The sequence below is a fragment of the Urtica dioica genome, chromosome 10, assembly GCF_054948205.1.
Source record: "Urtica dioica subsp. dioica isolate 48M chromosome 10, U.dioica_male_clone48M_v1_H2, whole genome shotgun sequence".
Taxonomy (NCBI): domain Eukaryota; kingdom Viridiplantae; phylum Streptophyta; class Magnoliopsida; order Rosales; family Urticaceae; genus Urtica; species Urtica dioica.
The window spans coordinates 19,056,103-19,077,116 of record NC_142765.1 but is presented as its reverse complement, the minus strand read 5'-3'; the positions used below and the strand labels follow the sequence as shown (position 1 = coordinate 19,077,116).

At 36.6% G+C, this 21,014-nt stretch overlaps 2 protein-coding genes across 2 annotated transcripts; both read right to left on the bottom strand.

Moving 5' to 3' along the window:
- Window positions 1-5,716: 5,716 nt before the first annotated feature.
- LOC149383746 (uncharacterized) lies at window positions 5,717-10,103 on the bottom strand. Its single transcript, XM_089627905.1, has 4 exons — window positions 9,428-10,103; window positions 7,025-8,989; window positions 6,302-6,680; window positions 5,717-6,139 (listed from the first exon to the last, which is right to left on the bottom strand). The coding sequence occupies exons 1-3, from the start codon at window positions 10,101-10,103 to the stop codon at window positions 6,304-6,306; spliced, it is 3,018 nt and encodes a 1,005-aa protein (XP_089484031.1). The 3' UTR covers window positions 5,717-6,139; window positions 6,302-6,303.
- An 8,006-nt stretch (window positions 10,104-18,109) lies between these two features.
- LOC149383745 (putative LRR receptor-like serine/threonine-protein kinase At3g47570) lies at window positions 18,110-20,487 on the bottom strand. Its single transcript, XM_089628648.1, has 4 exons — window positions 19,595-20,487; window positions 18,705-19,088; window positions 18,398-18,438; window positions 18,110-18,249 (listed from the first exon to the last, which is right to left on the bottom strand). Exons 1-2 carry the CDS (start codon window positions 20,244-20,246, stop codon window positions 18,715-18,717), a joined length of 1,026 nt encoding a protein of 341 aa, XP_089484774.1. The 5' UTR covers window positions 20,247-20,487; the 3' UTR covers window positions 18,110-18,249; window positions 18,398-18,438; window positions 18,705-18,714.
- Window positions 20,488-21,014: the final 527 nt, after the last annotated feature.

The following is a 21,014-nucleotide window of genomic DNA, read 5'->3' as shown; positions in this document are numbered from 1 at the left end:
AACTTGGAAAACGTTTGTGAACTTTTGAGTCCAAGTATTTATCTCAAGCTTTGTTCATTTGGATCCATGAGGTCACTGTCATAAGTCATTTCGAGTAGGATTAGTTAAACTAGAAGTTAAGTCAAAACAAGAACTAGACAAGTTTTACGAAAATTGTCTAAAGGCTAATTTTGTCTTTTTGGACATGGGATGGTATGAATGTTAATAAATAAGTTTTTTGACATTGTCATATGATGACAATGAAGTTGATCCACTCGGCCATAATGAGTTAAATGAGCCTTGATGATTAATTTCATTTCATGGAATTTTACTTGAAAATTCTTAATGGGCTTTTCTTATGTTGTCATGAACAAATGAAGAAACATCTAGAAGGCCCTTCTAGATGCCTTGCTCGTCCAACCCAAGGAAAAAGAGATTAATTTTTGTGCATTGATGTATGAAGATAATTGCCAAAAAAAAAAAGAGGAAACAAATTTCCTCTAGATGGAAAGAGGGATTTTGGCCAAGGCTAAGGGAGAAGCAAAAGAGGAAACAAATCCAAGGCCTTCTAGAAGGAGTTGGACGTGTGACTTAAGGCAAGGGGAAGCAAATATTTGCTCATGAATATGTGATATTCTATAGAAAATAGGAAACTAGATTTTGAAGGTAATCCTCCTCCTATAAATACCCCACCTCATTCTCATTATTTCTCATCCCAAAATTTTAGAGATTGAGAGCTTCTCTCTCTCTCTCTCTCTCTCTCTCTAACCCCTTTCATTTTTGTTTTGGCATCTAGGTCCACATTTGACCTAGCGTTTTGTTTTAGCTCTTCGACTCTAAGACTTGTTATTGAGTTGTCATGTTTAAAAGTGCCCACACACTAAATCCTTCTTACTTCGAGTGATTCATGTGATAGAAACTTTCGTGGTTACTCGAATTCCCGAAGAACGAAGAAAGGCAAGCTGCGTGGGGAGACGAGCGATTCAACCTCTACAAGCTTCACAACGATCAAGCTACGTAAAGGTTATTAAACGAGAATTGCTCTTAGATAGTTTTAATTTAAAATAACATGTGTTTGTTCTTTGTCTAAGTTAGTAAAAAAATGTTTTTACTTGTTTTAAAGAAATTTTTATATTCCGCCGCTTGAAGAAGCGTTAAACTTTTCTTAATCCTAGATCTATTCCAACACCTTTATTCTCTCATTAATAAATATTCTCTATTTAAACAGGAAATAAAATCTCAAAGATATTGATCTGATGGCTAAGAGAGAAAGTATGATTCATGAGATAAAATCCAATGGTCAAGCTTAGATTCACTAGTGTGAACACAATAAGATGAAATAATATATTTTGGAAACTGCCAAGAATATATCTTTTCCACTACTATAAATAGGGGTTCATGAGAAGAGAAAAATACACTTATGTGCATTCAAAAAATTTGACCAAGAGTCACTCTCTCTCCTCTTGGCCGAATTCTCTCTCTCTCTCTCTCTCTCTCTCTCTCTCTCCCCTTGGAATTGCTCTATTCCATTCTTAGAAACTAAGAGTGAGATCTTGAAACAACATTTGTTTCTTGATCGTGGGAGATTAAAGAGTGTGGTCTCACGTCGTATTTCTTTATTCGTACAGAGATTATGTTTCGGAAGACTACGGTGTCATCAAGAGGAGTACAATGATCTTAAATCTTGAACAATAAGATCAAGACGTTCAAGGACGAGGATCTGTAAGCTTGAAGGAGAGCAAAGCGTTCAAGTACGAGGATCTGAAAGCTTGAAGAAAGAGATCAATGTGTTTGAAGAAAGATTGTGAAAGCTAGATGTTTCTGTTCGTGAACCCAATCCGTAAGTTCTCTATGAACCTTGTTCTTTGATCTTATTGGTTGCTTGACATGTTTGAATGCTTTCATTAATTAAAAATAAAGTAAATCTAGATCTTGTTAGATAACCATCCTTTTAATTAGTTTTTGTTAGTGTAATCAATTTATTCCGCAACTTATATGGTTATCAAGGTGAGCACATAATCCCGACGAGTTGTATCGGAGTGATTGTTCGTGTCCGATACTCCCCTCATTTCCTTACAAGTGATATCGGAGTGACTGTTCGTGTCTGATACCACCTCCGTAATTACAATAAGTGGTATTAGAGCGATTGTTCATGTCTGATATCCTACGTGTTTCACCAACAAGTGGTATTGGAGCAATTGTTCGTGTCCGATACCACTCGTTCGTTTCTCAATAAATGGTATCAGAGCGATTTTTCGTGTCTGATACCACTCGTTGGTCACCTAACATATACTTGGGTCGAAATCTATCGTTCTTCGAAAACTTAATAGATAGTTATCAGTGACAGTTGGAGAAACAAGTTTAGCCAAAAAATCAGTTGATTTCCTCTTCTCGGGATAACCATGATTAGCCGACTCGACTTGGCTAGTCCATTCGATATCCTCTCGACCAGAAAAATCACCTTCCTCTTTGGAGATTCGACAAGGGCTTGCGACCTCAGCAGGTCCCAAGCGTCTCTCCGCAGTCTTGGATTCCCCCGATCTCTTGTTTGTCTCTTCATTAGATATTGATATATGTTGAGAGAATCGAGGACACCTATTTTTCTCTTGGAAATTTTTCCCCGAATCCTCAGTCGCTGACCCCAAAATGAATCGGTTTTGTTTGCCTACAAGTAAGTCGCTGGACGAGGTTATTTCCGAAGTCTTCGCTACGCTTTGAACCTATAATACAGCAAAAGAATAGTTCGCAAAGAAACAGCTACAACATGGGATTCCTATCCTCGTCCGAATAAAATTTACCGAACAAATAAAGGATAATTTTTAAATGGTATACAGGTAAATACCGAACTCGGAACTTAGTTCAACACAAATATAAACTATACTACCCAATAGAAGTTACATGCAAAAATAAGGACTGAAGTCAACTCCCTAGTAAGTTATCGAAAAAATTGATCATGCGTATAGAGAAGTCAGTTCTTGAAACTAATCGGTTACTACGATATATTGTTAATGCATTCGAAAAATAAATATTATAAATATAAGAAAAATACCTAAATGATAAAAGAATATGGTAGCCAAATGAAAAGTGAATATCCATAGCAGGTACCGAAGCAAGAAACGAGAGAATAATCCCAAAACGAAAAAAAAAATTCTCATATTTATCGGCAAAATCGCAAGGACAAGACGCAAAAGCTTGCTTTCAAAATTAACGACCGAGATCACCCAAAAATGATCTAACGGATGGGATACGAATCGTCACTCGGGCAATGAAGAGTCGCAAAAAGACTTCTTTCAAATGACTTAGAATTTCGAATCGACACTTGGGTTAGCAATGCCATGTGTCCGCAAAAACATCGAAACGTAAGGTCAATCACATAACAAGTTTCTCAGCTATTCTGTATGAAAGTTCAAAGTGCCGAATACAAACTAAAGTTTCTCACAATCCAAAAATACTAAGAAACTGAAGGGCTGTGTAATGATCGAAATTTCATAACACCGAATAGCCACAGAACACCGAACAAGATGTCGTTTAAGGTGTAACAATGTGAGGAATGAGCAGGAGCATAAACTAAGCTCCGAATACCAACCAGCAGAACCATGAATGATGGAGAATCTCTCGGTATAATAAAAGACTAGTCGAACAAAAGGTTACAATGGCCACGTAAGCACTGATAACCGTCAAGATAACCTACAAATAGTTATTCGGGCAGTTACACAACACGATCAGAGCAGTTATTGGATAACCGCTCAGGAATTAGGTTTGATCGACCCACGTTCACACTTGGCTCCCACTTATAAAAATACACAAAACCTCAACGGATGTGGATTGGACACTCATTTTCACAAACGACACTTAGGCCGTACAATTTTCTATTATTATTTTCACTTTTATATCAAATCTCTTGTAACAGTTGCTTCTTGTATTGAGATTTGTCTAATATAAAAGTATTCCGATCTTTATACTTAACATATTGTCAGGTCTAATTGATAATTGTTCATCAATCATCAAGACAATTGTTGTAAGAGCTACATTTGCCAACTCTTGTACATGTAAACAAGTAGGGAAATAACGACAACTAACTATCAATACAAATAAACGACAATGATAGTAAACAAGAACAAACGACTCGTCGTACGAGCCAAGTGACTCCAAATGTCAATTAGAAAACTAGTCCCTTTGTTGGAAACTTGGAATGCGAAAAGTGTTTAACAGAATGTCCAAAAGAGAGACTTAATCGCTTGGAACACAATGATCACGGGCTTTACCCAGAACAAGGAGCACAAGAATTTATTGACATTGAGACCGTCTCGAAAGTCACCATGATCTCTCGGCTCTATTCGTTTATCTTTTCTTTCGACGGTGAGTGTGGTTGTTTGATAATTATTATTATTATTATTATTTTTTACATAAAAATTCTGTTTGAAAGCTAGTAAAGTCTGCAGGTTAATACAAAAAAATAAATCAAATAAAAATATATGAATTTTCTTTGTTCGATCTCTGCTGTCTAAGCCAATAAAAAAAAAAAAAAAAAAAAAAAAAACTTTGGTTCGAGGCAATATTTGCAGAGTGGTTTTGTTTGGTCTTCTCAAACTGGTTTTCAGTTTCAATCTTTGACTAGCAGATAAGTGTTTTATACTTCACCTTTGTAAAACAAGTGTTTGTTTTATTGGGTTTTCATGTTTCTGAAATTCGAATTTTCCGTAATATCTTTTGAAGTTGGAAGAATGTTTCCTGGAGATCACAATCTTCTGCTTTTGAAGACTCGTTGATTTCTGCGTTCATATATTTTTAACTTTTATTTTGGCTTTGACACTGGTTAATTCATTCTTAAAATTACCGTGGAGGTCTAACCACTCTTTACGTGGTTCTTGCGGTTCCCTATAGTAACCGAGGCCCTATGGTGCGGAACCAGAGTCTCGAGATGCAATCTCATGCTTTGCAGTTCTAGCCCACGAAGAAGCGGTCACGGCAGGCTGGGATTTTCACTTCCCGAGAGGCATTTGAATATGCATCGCTTTTATGAGCTTTGGACTCGGTATCTCTCTATGGATCGACGATTTGGAAGCTTTTTTAGTTAAAACAATGACCGCCGAACTCGATCCCGCGGCCTCAGCCCCCACCGTTCCATTTTTTTAAGCCATATGGAGTCTGCTGCCTCGAAAAAAGTTCAGATATCCCTTTGATCAATTACCGTGGAATTAATACAAAAACAGAATCCACACATCACGTTATCTCCGAATTTTTGTGCTGTGTGTCGAAGAGCAAACTAGGATATTCAACATTTGTGCCTCGAGTTTGTGGAGTTGGTTTCTCGGGGAAAAAAAACAAGGTATTTCTCTCTCGGTTGTTCTTCTCGCATACTGTTTTGCTCTTCATTTGCTCCGAAGCTCAAAAAAAAAAAAACGCGAAGCGGAAGGAGATTGTCAAGACGGGAGTGATAGCAGGGCTTTATACTAATTGGCTGCATAGGAACAAGTGCATTTTCGAAGACGTTGAATGGGATTCAGAAGGACTACGGGAGGCTTTGGCGGACCTTCAACGAGATTGGGTTAGCACATTATAATAGGGTATCCGGATAGGGCATTGCCTTTCTTTTGATTCCGAATTTTTGTACTTTCTGTTTTTTAGTGATTTCCCCTGTGTATAGGCCTATGCTGTTTTTGTTTCGAGTTTCGAGTCAGCCTTGCTCTTTTGGGTTCGCGTGCTGGATTGGCATTGGATCCAGCGGCTAAGCTCTTCTCGACTCTCCTTTTTGTGTAATTATGGCTTATGCCTTCATAAATACAAGTAGTTATTGTTTAAAAAAAATGATTTCTCAAAATTATCATTGTTCTAAGGAGAAGAGAGACATGAAAAGTAACATTTGCAATGAAAATATATTAATAACTGAGAGCAATAAATTGTAAAAATATAAGCAATTCCAAGGCAAAACACTTTCTAAAATGATTTCAGGGAGCACATGGCTTCTCACTCAACGACACCATTCTAAAGGATGAAAATAGGGCAAGCTTGTTTGATTACAATGGAGCATTACGATAGTTTTGACAGAACATCAATAACACTCTAGCATGTCTGATTAGGAAATAAACTAGGAAACCAAGTATGAACTCCATGACTGAACGACAACGCTTCGATCTCGCAAAATATTGGTTCCAGATTTCTGAAAAGTATACCATTTGCAAATATCACGAGTCTTTTTTTTTTCATTCAACTTCATTACCAACTTTATTTAAATTTTTTTTAAAAAAAGCTTTGATGTGTTTCTGTTTAATTAGACTACCAACGACTAATTGGTATAGCAATGAAAAAAAATTGAAAATACCTTCAGATCCTTATGCAGACGCGATTCCGGATCGTTCTGCGCGCAAGTGAGTCGTGTATTTTGTGCAATTCAGAAACAACATCACTAATGTTCCTCCGCTCTTCGGGGCGTTTTGAAGAACATGCGACTCCTATTTCGAATACCGAAATCACAGAAGACTTGAACACTATATCCTCCTCATCTTGCTCTTCCTCAAATATCACAGGGTCCAATATCGCGGTGATGCGATCAGGGATTCCCGCGGAAGCGAATTTGTTCAAGTCGAAGTCATCTTTGAACATAACATCAGTTGGTCTCTTTGCAGTAAACAATTCCAACAAAAGGACTCCAAAGCTGTATATGTCTCCCCATTTCGACACCTCGCTTCTTGTGGCATACTCTACAGTACATTAAATGGCAGTTAAAAAAACTAAAATAAGATTTAACAGGGTTTATAAGATCAACACCTCACTTCCAGTACCATTTTAAGCAGTATTAAATTAAAAATGTGAAAACAAGGCAACTTTTTTTGTTATATGAATTTCAGTAGTGAAAACACTACAGTGCCGTTTATAGCAATTGAATTCTGTACATATGAAGTTCCCTCAGATCTACTTAAAAAGCCACTAAAATATTATTTTCCTTCTTACTTTTACAGGTATTGGTTTTAGGATAATGTCTCATTACATTTGATAAATCGAAAAAATAAATTGTTATTAAAACAAGCTTTAATAAAAGAATTACCTGGTGGGACATAGCCAACGGTTCCTCTAATTACCCCGACAGAGCTGCTTTGGTTTGAAATACAACTTCTCATAAGCTTTGCCAATCCAAAATCACCGACACGAGCAACCATATCGCTGTCTAACAGAACGTTACTCGGCTTTATGTCGCAGTGTATGATTGATTCGAAGCAATGGTTATGCAAATAGTCTAGAGCAGTTGCCACGTCAATGGCGACTTTGATCCTCTGAATCAGACTCAAACTCTGCCCCGCACGTCCAGAATGGAGCCACTCCTCGAGATTCCCGTTCTCCATAAACTCGTAGATTAAAGCCTTGAAATCATTCCCTTGAAAGTCAACGCTTGAACACACCGTTAGAAGCTTGACAAGATTTCTATGCCTGACAGTCCCCAAAGATTCGCACTCGGCCATGAAACTTTTCAAAGCTCGTGACACGTGAAGGTTCAACACTTTTACAGCGACGACTTTGTTATCATCTTGACTCAATATTCCCTTGTAGACAGAGCCGAAACCGCCTACGCCGATCAAATTTGAGGAAGAGAAACGATCAGTTGCTTGGACGATATCTCCATAGGAAATCCTACACAGTGAAGTTCCAACGGATACCTCCAAAGCGGGCTTTGTTCTTTTCCGTTTGTGAAACACAAGCATTACAATGGTCAGTACAACACTCAGTCCCACCACCACACAGCAAATTATAATGACTATCAAAATTGTCTTTGGAGATAATTTATGATTTTTGTGGAGGGTTGTTGCAACACAAGTCTGCAATTTCAGCTCAGGCAAGCCTCCACAAAGCCTCACGTTTCCATCAACTGAGAATTCACTCGTGTTTTTGAAGACCCCTTGTACTGGCACCTTGCCTTCTAGATCATTAAACGAGAGATCCAAAAATTCCAACCCTTGAAACTCTGCTAAATAAGCCGGTATTCGATCGGATAGGTTGTTACGAGAAAGGTCAATTGCTTGAACTCCTTTCAAATTACGCAGATCTTCTGGAATTGAGCCACTTAGGAAGTTTCCGCTAAAGTTAAGGTACTCCATGCTTGAACAACTACCAAGACCTTTTGGAATCTTACCGGAGAGCTTGTTTTCGGAAACGTCCAAAGCTCCGAGATGTACCAATCTTCCGATCTCAGAGGGAATCTCACCAGACAATTGGTTAAATGATAGATCTAGCCTTATGGACAGAGATGATAAGCTCACGAGTTCTGATGGTACCAAACCTGTTAGTTTATTTCTCTGGAGATTAAAATATTGCAAATTTTTACACCCTCCAAGGCTTTTCGGGATACTTCCTTGTAAGCTATTCTCAGACAGATCTAATTTACTTAACAATGTCAAGTTTCCCATAGTAGTTGGAATATTGCCTGAGAGTTTATTGTCGAACATTAATATCATATTTACCACTCGCAGTTTTCCTATTGTGCTCGGTATGTGACCGGTCAAATGATTGATTTCCAATCCCAACACCTCCAAGTTTACAAGATCTCCTATCCAGCTCGGAATATTACCAGTAATCTGATTTCCTCCAAACACCAAGCCTCGAATGCTCGTGGCATTAACAACACACGAGGGGATCGTTCCTCCAAAATTGTTATTGCTAATACTCAGTATTTCTAAGCTAGTTTTGTTGATGGTATCGCATAAAAAGTTTAAGTCTCCTATCTTGGTGTAACCCAAGTCATTGGTGTCTAAAGCAAACTCCTGGAGATGTGGGGTACCACTGAAGCTAGGAACTTTGCCGAAGAACTTGTTTGATGAAATAACGAAGTGGATAAGCTTTGAGGCATTGGATAATGTGGCCGGAATGATTCCAGAAAAGTTATTTGCGAAAATATAAAATTCTTGAAGGTTTGGAAGAGTGTTTCCCAAGTCACGAGGAAGTGTTCCTTCAAGTTTGTTTTTGCTGACACTGAAATCCTCGAGTCTCGAGAGATTGTAGAGCGAAAGTGGAATGTTGCCTAAAGATATCAACGAAACTTGATTAAATGCAGTATCCTGTGTATATCAAACTTTTAACAACTTGTGGTATAAATTATGGCTTTTTAAAACAAAAAATTACAAATATTTATGTGCATCATGAATTACGGAAAGAAAACTAAGAGGTTGAGTGGTCAAGTTTTTACGTGGACGTCGAATTAAGGAAAGAAAATAAAGAGACAATAAAGAAGCATAAGGAATATATCGGTTAATGGCTATATTGTAATACTATCCAATGTTTTCTATCTTAAAAAATCAACAATTTCAATTTGGCTAGAGACCCCATTCTTTATGTTTAAGTATAATGTAGCCCATTCGTTATCTTCTACTGATTTGAACATCAATTAGTTTCTAGTTGTTGTCTAAATGCACTTTAATTCTTAAAAAAAAAATAAAAAAATAAAACGATGCAAGTGTACCTTTTACATAGTTGTACGAAATATCAAATCGCCTCAAGTTTTTCAAACCGCCGATGCTGGCAGGAATGGTTCCGCTCAAAGTGTTCGTCGAGAGAAATATTGTGACGAGGCGAGAGAGATTCCCGAGGGATGACGGGATTTCTCCGACCAGATTGTTGAATCCGAGGTTCAGATACCAAAGCTCCGACAACGAGCCCACCTCCGCCGGAATTCTTCCGGTGAGATTATTGAAGCCCATTTCAATCACCCGGAGGCTCGAGCATCGAGATATATTGGTTGGTATTTCGCCGACGAAGCTGTTCCGCCAAAAGCTCACGAGTCTCAGCCTGAACAGTCGACCGATTTGCTGAGGGATTTCTCCGCCAAAACTGTTGTTGTGGAGTCTCAACTCTCTGAGGAAGCTCAGATTCCCAATGCTCGGGGACAGCTGGCCCTTCAGCCCCCAGTCCGTGACATTCAGCTTCGTGACTCGGTCGCGGTGGCGGCGATCGCATGTGACGCCGGGCCACGAGCAGTACTGTGTGGACTCGTTCCACTCTCGAAGCAAACCCATCGGACCGTCCTCGTCTATTTTGGCCTTGAAATCCAACAGCCAGAGTTTGTCCGAAGACTCACCCGAAACCACCGCACAAAACAGCATTAAGAGGCTCAAAGCGAGTGTCAAGTGAAGATACATGTTTTGTAAGTGAAATTTGAACGTAAATGATGATGATATTAGTCTACTAGATGGAGTTTATTTGCATTGTAAGTCGTCCATTTGCTCTTTGTTTTTTGGTACATTTTTGGAACTTTTGAATTTTTTATTTTTTGGGAAATGGTCGACACTCTCGCTGGTCTTAAAGGGCGGCCCAAATATTTTTTGTTTTTTTATATATATATTTTTTTATTTTAAATATTTTTATAATCCGCACCTGGTGAATTATTTTTCACCAAAGTTTGATGCTATTTCTTTTAAACTAAGTAATTACCCTAGCTAGATAGTTAAATTAAAACATAGGATTAGCAAAATAGTCAATCTTTTGTTATATTTAGCAAGTAGCCATAAATTGTTTATAAAGTAACAATTAGCAGAATAGGCAAATATAAAATAGCAGGACAGAAGGTGGTAAAAATTTATCTCTTGGTATTATAAAATTCAAAAGTTCTTGAAATATCTCAACAAAGATATATACTAAAAAAAAAAAATCATACATTATAGTGGTTAATATCCGAATATTATACACTGGTTGATATCATATGTACTTAATTCGACTAAAGCAAATGAAAACGACGCCACATAACGATTCTGTAATTTAAAATACCGTAAAATAGAGAAAAACTGAATTGAAGTATGAATATAAAACAATCAAAAGTACATACGAAAAAACATGAAGAAAAAATTGTAAAATTGATTAAAGTACAAAAATCGAAATGAGATAATTGAAAGGATCGAGCGGTGACTGTGTACAGTGTAAACGCACACAGTTTTGGGTCAATCAAACCACTAGTTCTGCAGTCCACAGTCCATACAAACAGTTATAGATCTGTGGGGCCATAAATTTAACCCACTGCTATTATATTGCGCCGTTTCTTAATAATTTAGTATGATAATTTAAATTAAAAGATTAAATCCGTATAAAGACAATACAAAAAAATTATCAAATATGTCGTTTAACTATTTGATTGAAAAGTCTGACACGTTTTATATTTTGTAAGATGTGGTTTTTTCATGTGGTTTATTTAGGTACAAGAGTTATACCTGACGTTGCTGCATAAAACTTAGAATTAATTGCATAAATACCCCCTGTATTATAGCTCTTGTAACATCGTGCCCCTCGTAATATAAAAACTCGATTGTTGCCCCTCAATATTATGGTTTGTGTCATTATAGTCTAATTTGAAGTCAAACCTCAGTTACATAATCACGTTTTGACCACGTGCGACACAAAATAATTGAAATTACCTTATGACCCTTGAGTCACAATACATATTTAATATTCAATAATAAAAAAATAAACAATTTCTTTCTTTCTCTCTCCTCAACAATCTTCCTCTTCGTTACAACACCACCAGTCCACCACCATTCATTGCTTTGAAGTTTAAAAGCCTCGGGAGTCAAACTTCTCGGAGCTCAACAATGGCGTCACGAACATTGTGCTCTCGAACCCTAAGGTTCCGATTCTCCGCCGCCTGGAGTTCTTCAACTTCCTCGGAGCAAACGCCACCGAGAAACTCGACCTCCGATCTCAGCTGGCTCTCGCCGGAGCTCTGTTCTCCGCTCGGATGTTCAACCAGGTTAATTCAGTTCTCAACAACGTAGCGATCGACGAAGTTCAGAGGTCTCCGCCATCGGAAATCGTGGAACTGATCGTCGAGGACCAGAAACAAGATCCAGATCTCGCCGGAAAGCTCTGCGAAACGATGTTCTGTATTTATGCGAGCAACGGGATAGTCGAAAGAGACTCTTAGAGTCTTCGGCGAAACAGAGGAGAGAAATATTCCGAAGAAGAAGATGGTTGAGGAGAGAGAAAGAAAGAAATTGTTTATTTTTTTATTATTGAATATTAAATATATATTGTGACTCAAGGGTCATAACGTAATTTCAATTATTTTGTGTCGCACGTGGTCAAAACGTGATTATGTTACTGAGGTTTGACTTCAAATTAGACTATAATGACACAAACCATAATATTGAGGGGCAAAAATCGAGTTTTTATATTACGAGGGGCACGATGTTACAAGGGCTATAATACAGGGGGTATTTATGCAATTAATTCTAAAACTTAATGCATTTCAATAATAATGCAAATAATTATTAACTTTCTGTTATTAAAACCATGATGTACTTATCATTCTCATAAATCACTCAAAAAATGCCAAAAAAAAAAAAAAACCCTTGTATTTTAGGTCATATGAATCATATAAGTGAAATCTGCTAATTTTGATGTTTATAGATACGAAATAAAAACATCAATGATCTAAAATATGAAGAAGTTTATTGATGTTTACTATTTTATTTTATTTTCTATTTTTTATTTTGATCTCTATTTAACTTTATTTGCTATTTACAATGGGTTATTTTGTATACTAGCCCAATTAGCCCATTAATATTAGGAGAATAGCCAAAGTTCTTCTAAATTAAGGGAATAGTTCAATTAACTTAAACTACCTAAATTACCCTTCTATACTCACGCCTAACCTAAACTCACCAAGCCTTGGGATTGAACCTCAATTTTTAGGATTTCAACAACATCGAGTTCTCTTCCGCCACAATAGCCGGCGCTGCTCCGACGATCGTCATTTCCGCGGCGTCGCCTTCCTCGATCTCCGTCGGGACTTCGTCGTCCTCTGGCGGTGGCGTCGAGCAGTATGCGGCGATGGACGAGGGTCCTCTCTCTCTCTCTCTCTCTCTCTCTATTCTAGCGCTCACCTGACGCGAGCCCAGCGCGAGTTCCGGCGAGCTCCTCTGCACGACGTGACCGGCCTCCGACGCCGGCGATTCCGAGCTCCTTCCTTCACCAAGCTTCGACTGAGTAAGAAGAGCAACGAGGACGAAATGAAGATACATCTCGATCAAGATAAGAGATTTGGAATTATGGTTTCAGATTGAGAATAATTGGGGATTTACATATTATAAGCTTGATGTCTGAAATAAAGTGATATAGAACTTGGTTTGGTCTCGAATTGTTGAGCTATTTTGTTGATTCAGTGCTAATTCGCGAATCAGTTAATTAATTAACTGACTGAATTGAGTTAGGTTAATTAATTTACTGATTTGTTGAATTAAGAATTAGCTTAGGTTCTGATTTTTTTGTGAGTAAAGTTAATTTACTAACTGACTGAATTAGGAATTATGTTAATTAATTGAATGCTTTGAATAAGAATTGACTTACGTTCTGATTTTTATAAATTTTTTTGTGAATTTTCAATCCAAACATTCAGTTAATTAATTAACCTAACTCAATTCAGTCTGTTAATTAATTAACTGATTCGTGAATGGTATAATTGTCTGCTTAGAAAAAATGAGCTATTTCTTTAATTAAATGAAACTTGGGATATTCCCCTAATAAGAAGTGTAAAATGGGCTAGTGACAACAAATTTCACATTTACAATTTTAATTATAAGAAAAATAATGTTTACCATTTGTAGAAAACACTACTTTGTAAATATATAAAATAGAATCAATTTTGAAAATGTTACACTTAAAGCGCTATTTTTTTCATTTGTTGACATATATGTCCTTAAACCTTCGAACAAACTAAGATTTAAAGGAAACATTCTCATAATAACATATAGACTTTAAAATTAATTCGAATGAATGACTAATGATAATTTAAATCTTAAATTAAATAATTACTCATAACTAGCTAAAGTACCATCAGTATTGTTTTGTTTCTTTAAGTTTTTCAAAAACACAAGGTTAAGAGAGAAAGAGAGAGTGAGAACTAGAGTTGTAAGAGAAAGAGAATGGGACCGAGAATGTGAATGTAAGAAAAAGAGAGCGAGACCGAGAGTGTGATAAGAGAGAGTGAGAGAGATCTTGATGAGAGTCAGCCTGGGTATCAGTACTAAACCAGTACTAAACGCTAGTATCGTTACCATTGAGCCTTCTGTTGCCTAACGGAATTGGTACTACCATCAAGCATAAACAAGGCTTCCGATGATTTACGGTAAGTGTATTAACGTTAAGCTTAATGAAAATATGTATTTCCGATAATTTTTGTTATATTAATAAAATAAAAAAAAATCAATTTTAAATGAGAAATGAAAGGGAATAAAATGTTCAAATTTTAAAAGAAGGGGCTAATATGTAAACTGAATTGCATCTTTATGAACCACTTTTAAAAAAAGGTAAAACATTACAATTCTACTCATGAATAGTCATTTTAAGGTAAAACATTACAATTCTACTCATGAATAGTCATGTTTTGGAAGTTTACATCAAAATTATCAACAAGATTATTGTTCACAAATGTTTCTTGAGCGGTCAATGCCTCGACCATTTGGGATTTCAAGTTCTGCTTTCGATCGTCAATGATGTGACTTGAGCTAATAAATGCGGCTTCAGATGAAACCGTTGAGACCTAGATCGAATATATATCTCAGACCACCTTGGACATTATTAGAAACATGTTTTCAAGTTGCCTCCACCATGCAAGCAAGTTGACGTTGTCTTCATGGAGGCGAATTGTTGAGAGTCGTATAGCGTGATCTTGTCGTGTTCAGATATCTCTCGAGAGGTGTTAGGATGTGGTGACGATCTTGGATACGAACTTCCACCTTATAAAAAATGCCACATTCCAAACTATATATGGCTTCTCTAATCTTAGTAATACATTACTCGAAATGTACAAACCCGGTCTTCACTATAAGGTTAATGATATGAGCAGCACATCTTTGGTCTAAAAGAGATTCTTGACTAGGTATTCTAAGTCGTAAAGCTCTGACCATGGCTTCGTTGTTTGTAGCATTGTTAAGGGTTACAGAAGTGATTCTCTTACGTATGTTTCAGTCATCTATAACTTCTAGAAGGATTCCTAAGATGACATTTACGGTGTGATCAATTCTCTTAAAGGCTATGAACCGCTTGTTTAAGTTCCAAGACTCATCTATGTTATGAACTACAACACTCATGTAGTCTATTTTTGTATTTCACGGCCAAATATCAGACTTCAGCGCTACATTAAACCTAAACACGTGAAGCAAGCTTTAAGTCTCTTTGTCTATGTGAATTTTTTTAATAATTTCCCTACGCACAATACCTCTAGAAATCATTTGAATGCCAAGAACTAAATAATGTACAAATCTACCAAAATCTATACTTTCTACATGTGAAAATGATTGGTCGACATAAATTATGTATTTAACAAGTTCTTTTTTAAATTCTTTGGGATCATGTGTAAGTACCTGAGATGATGAAGATCCCGCCTTCATGCACATCTTGTATTGGTGGTGTAGCGAGGAAGTCCCTTGAATACTATTGTCGGCGTTAATGATCTTCTCACATTTATTGCATTGACCACTTTGGGTATCGTCATCATTGATCTCCATGAAATATTTCTACATTTCGGAACGTGATTTTTTTTTCTTTGGTTGTGGAGGTTTAGGATTAGATGGTTTTTTTGGTCTCGTGGGTGATGGGAGATTTCCTTGACGTAGAAATCTCTGGTTATGGGAGATTTCCTTACTGTAAAAATCTCTCACATGACGTAAGCGTATGATTATTATTATTATTCACATACACTACTACAAGAATTGTATTGGATGTGTTTCTTAACTGGTTTAAATCGTTAAAGCTAATTGGCAACAAAAAAGCTTATTATACTTATATAATATAGGTAGATATGATATTTTATAAACCAAATGAGGTATTTGTAGACGTTTTATAAAGGTTTAGGCATTTAATAAATAACCATATTAAAAAGAAGTATTTATAGAATAGTTTTCACAATTTGGGGGTGGCCCTGGCCACTCCCATGTGGAGTTTGATGCAAGCTATCGGGTTTGTTGCAGCCATGAGGAGAAACTATCAGTTGGTTGGACGAGATCTCCATAGGATCAATGTTGATGACTAGCGTAATCAAGATTAATGTTGATGCTTGGTCAATGGGCTATGAATATTTTCTATTTTGGTTTTTGTAATGAAAGAGAATTCCCGCCCCTTGTGCGAGAAAGACTATTGGCGAAAATCGTTATTTAAGGGGTACTCTTTCCTTTTGAATTAATATTTACTAAATAAATATGGAGATCGAGAGAGCTGTGGTTCGGAGAGGGAGAGAGAGTTAGGAATCGAGAGACAGAGGGATTAAGAGAGAGAGAGAAAGAGAGAGTACCTGAGATTGAGAGAGCCGAAGCCGACCCGCCAGAGTCGCCGGAATCAGCAAGGAAGAAGAAGGCGGCGGCGAGGCCGAAGAAGAGGCTCGTGGGGATGAGGAGGAGGGCCGGGAAGGAGTCTGAGACGAGGAGTTGTGGTCTGAGCTTCGTCGGAGATTTCAAGAGTGAAGATTAGAGATTGGGCGGGCAGAGATTTTTAGTCTGGTTTGGAATGAGGAAGAGCCAAGGAAAAAGATGATTTTAAATAGAATTAACCTAGAAATTGGATGCGACAAAGTCGCATCTAATGATGCTTTGCGATGCGACAAGTCGCATCTCAAAGTCATATGGATACGACTTGTCGCATCCGAAGGTCTTAAAAATTAATTGGAGAAAAAATCTCATGTCATTAATTGAACGAAAACAAAAAAAAAAGGATAATTATATCCCGCTTTAAATTTTGAGTATTGGATGCGACTAAGTCACATCCAAAACTTAAGGTCTCTTATTCTGTGCAACTAGTCGCATCTAATGCTCAATAATCTAACTTTAATGATCGAAGTTTTGGTGACTCTTGACGACTCTTTAGGATGCGACTAGTCGCATCCAATGCTCTAGTAGATGCGGCTTTTGGATGTGACTAGTCACATCCAATGCTCGTACGAAGTTAATGACCGAATTTATCCTAGTGTAATAGAATATATAATTTCGATTAGATTTGTTTTTACTCGTGTCGTATGGAGAAGATGAAATTTCGATTAGGTTTGTGGTATATCCAACTATATATCTTTTTGTTTATGTAAATATCCTGATGTTATTATGATGGGTTGAAAAAGAGACCGAAATTCGGATCTCACGATAAATGAAAAACCCAATTAATTACTGTTTATATGGCAAAATAATTTAGTGGTTACGCGTTTTATGTTATAAAAATAAAATGTCAAGAAATCGGTAAATATTAAAAGCTCATATAACAAAATAAATAGCTGGAATAGGGTTTATAACAGTAAAAAATTGGTACACATATAAACATTTATAGCAAAATGGGTTAGATGGTTTATATAATATTAAGAATAGATTATAATTAAATAAACAGATTTTATATGATTTATTTGATTGAAAAACAGATTGTCACGGAATAATCAGTGAGTTTGTATATAAAAAAGGCAAACAAATTTCTAAATAAACGAAAATGAATAAGGGTTTAGGATAACAAAAATATACCTGTATCGCTTAAGGAAAATGACATATAATTTACCTTCAGATATGAGATTCTTATCTTCGTTTCTAAAGGCGTGAATGTGCTAATTATAAACCAAATAAAACTGTAAGAACGTACCGATAATAAAACATGCAGGATGGAACCTTTAAACAAGGATGAAATCATTAAACGAATTAGAATAAAACACAGAGGACGTTGAACGAAGAAAGACGGAGAAGAAAAATCACAACCAGAGGAATCACAAATGCAATGAATTAATTAGGTAAAGATCAATTTAACATAAGTTTCTATATTTATAGGATTGATTTTAAAGAGTCAACAAAGACACAATCATAAGTAACAAGGACGGATAAGTAAAATATCATAACAGCCAAATAAGTAAAATAAAAAGCCAAACTTTGGCTATTTTTTCCAAAGCCGAAGTTTGCTGCGGCTAATTTGTGTGAATTCTCGCCTCTTCAAATATTTGGGGAAAATATTAATGTAATTTCTAGTTTCGCTGTACCAACATGGAACACACGGATTTATTCATTTATTTTAGAACATACATAAAAGGTATTACCTAATATGTATCCAAATTGAAAATACAGAAAGTATGGCAAGCTTGTTTGTAATCAAACATTAAATAGTTTGACAAAACATAAAGATAAAAAAAAAGCAGAGAAAACGGAAAAATTACATCAATCATGCCTGAATATCCAGAGAAAAAAGTGAAGAAAAGAAAATAAACTTCGCAAATAACAATAAGTATGAACTCCATGATTGAATGACATAGCTTCAATCTTGCAAAATACTTCTCCCAGTTTTCTGAAAAGCACACATTTGCAAATATCAACATTCTTTTTCATTCAACTCCATTATTCACCTTATTAAAAATAAATGAAGAAGCTTTGATGTGTTGCTGTTTGATAACCTTAACAACGACTATTTCGTAAAAATAAATAAAATAACATACCTTCGGATCCTTATGCGTTGTAGACATGGTTCGGTGTCATTCTGCTTAGAAAAATGAATACAAGAAATAAACTTAGCAATAGCAATAAGTAAGAACTCCGTGATTGAACGGCATCGCTTCAATCTCGCAAAACATGTGTCCAAATTTTATGAAAAACACACATTTGCGAATATCAATAGTCTTTTTCATTAAACTTTATTACTCACTTTATTAAAAATAAAGAATGAAACTTTGAAGCCTTCAATCTGTTGCTGTTTAATTACCTTAATGTTGACTATTTGGTAAAAATATAATAAAATAAATATACCTTCGTATCCTTATGCGTTGTAGACACGGTTCCGGATCGCTCTACGCGCCAGTAAATCGTGTATTTTGTGCAACTCAGCAACAACATCGCTGATGTTCCTCCGATCTTGAGGGCGTTTTGAAGAACACGCGACGCCTATTTCGAATATCGAAATTACAGAGGACTTGAAAACTATCTCCTCCTGATTTTGCTCCTCCTCAAATATCACAGGGTCCAAAATTGCGGTAATGCGATCAGGGATTTCCGCAGAAGCGAATTTGTTCAAGTCAAAGTCATCTTTGAACATAATGTCAGTGGGTCTTTTTGCTGTAAACATTTCCAACAAAAGGACTCCGAAGCTGTATATATCCCCCCATTTCGACACCTTACTTCCAGTGGCGTACTCTGTTGTAAATGAAATGACAGTTAAATAAAGATTTCACATCATTAAAAGAAATTAAGACTTAATAAGGTCTATATGTTCGCGAGTTACATAAGAATCTCACATTGTGAAAACAAATAAAATAAGATTTAAAAGGTTTTAGAACTAAGTCTATATAAGATCGCGAGTTACTCCCCTCGTGGCCTCTAAATAATACACATGTGAAAAAGATCAATTTCTTAGCTTGGAAGTGCTATTTTAGTAGTATTAAATTTCACGGTGAAAATAATTTTTTTTTTTTTTTTATCAATTTCGAAAAATATTACAGATTGAAGTAAAGTACTGTTGGATCTATCAAAAAAATCATTAATCTATTTTTTCTTCTTCTTCTTAGTATCTCCTTAAACTGAACATGCAACAAAAAATTAATAGACAAATTTTGTTAAAGGCAGTTTGATAAAATAATAAATACTGAACATGTAGCAAAAATGAAATGGTTATCAAAACAAATTTTGATAAAAAGAATTACCTGGTGGGACATAGCCGACGGTTCCTCTAATGACCCCGACGGAGCTGCTTTGGTTGGAAATACTATTTCTCAGAAGTTTTGCCAATCCAAAATCACCGACATGAGCAACCATATCTCCGTCTAACAGAATGTTACTCGGCTTTATGTCGCAGTGTACAATTGATTCAGAGCAATGGTTATGCAAATAGTCTAGAGCAGTTGCCACGTCAATGGCGATTTTGATCCTCTGAATCAGACTCAAACGCTGCCCCGCGTGTCCAGAATGGAGCCACTCCTCAAGATTACCGTTCTCCATAAATTCGTAGATTAAAGCCTTGAAATCGTTCCCTTGAAAGTCACTGCTCGAACACACCGTTAGAAGCTTGACGAGATTTCTGTGCCTGATACTCCCCAAAGATTCGCACTCGGCCACGAAACTTTTTAGAGCTCGCGAAACATGAAGGTTCAAGACTTTTACAGCGACGAGTTTGTTTTCTTCTTGGCTCAAGATTCCTTTATAGACAGAACCAAAACTGCCTACACCGATCAAATTCGAGGAAGAGAGACTATGAGTTGCTTCGACGAGATCTCTGTAGGAGACCCTTGGCAGCGAAGTTCCAACGGATGGCTCCAATGCGGGCTTTGTTCTTTTTCTTTTGAGAAACAAAAGCATTACAAGGGCCAATACAACACTCAGTCCCACCACAACACAACAAAGAATGATGACAATCAGAATTCTCTTTGTTAATGGTTTATGGTTTTTGTGGAGCGTAGTTAAGACACAAGTCTGCAATTTCAGTTGTGGCAAGCCGCCGCAAAGCCTCGTGTTTTCATTGACTGAGAATTTACTCGTGTTTTTGAAGACCCCTTCTACTGGTACCGGACCTTCCAGCTCATTAAACGACAGATTCAAATACTCCAAGCCTTGAAACTCCTCCAAAAAAGATGGAATTCCACCAGAAAGGCTGTTATGAGAAAGGTCAATTCTTCGAACTCCTTTCAAGTTTTGCAGATCTTTTGGAATCGAGCCTCGTAATTGGTTCCCTTGCAAATTAAGGACCTCTAAGCTTGAACAGCTACCAAGATCTTTTGGAATTTCACCGGATAGATTATTTTTGGAAACGTCCAATTTTCCTAGATGTACTAATCTTCCAATCTCAGAGGGGACTGAACCGGACAATTGATTGTCTGATAGATCAAGCACTATGGACAACGATGATATGCTTCCGAGTTGTGATGGTATCAAACCACTTAGATTATTACTAGAGAGGATTAATTCTTCCAAATTCTTACACTTTCCAAGACTTTCTGGAATACTTCCTTGTATTCTGTTCTCGTCGAGATATAATTTAATTAGCAAAGTTAAGTTTCCCATAGAACTCGGAATATTGCCGGAGAGTTTATTGCCATCCAGCCTTATAGCATGTACCATTCGCAGTTT

Excerpts from the sequence above, each read along its gene's own strand:
- LOC149383746 (XM_089627905.1), bottom strand. The coding sequence starts at position 10,103 with ATGTATCTTCACTTGACACTCGCTTTGAGCCTCTTAATGCTGTTTTGT. Across the intron at positions 8,990-9,427 it reads TTCGTACAACTATGTAAAAG|GCAACATTCCACTTTCGCTC; the intron begins GTACACTTGCAT and ends TGATATCTTTAG. Across the intron at positions 6,681-7,024 it reads CGTTGGCTATGTCCCACCAG|AGTATGCCACAAGAAGCGAG; the intron begins GTAATTCTTTTA and ends AATGTACTGTAG.
- LOC149383745 (XM_089628648.1), bottom strand. The coding sequence starts at position 20,246 with ATGCTTTTGTTTCTCAAAAGAAAAAGAACAAAGCCCGCATTGGAGCCA. Across the intron at positions 19,089-19,594 it reads CGTCGGCTATGTCCCACCAG|AGTACGCCACTGGAAGTAAG; the intron begins GTAATTCTTTTT and ends CATTTACAACAG.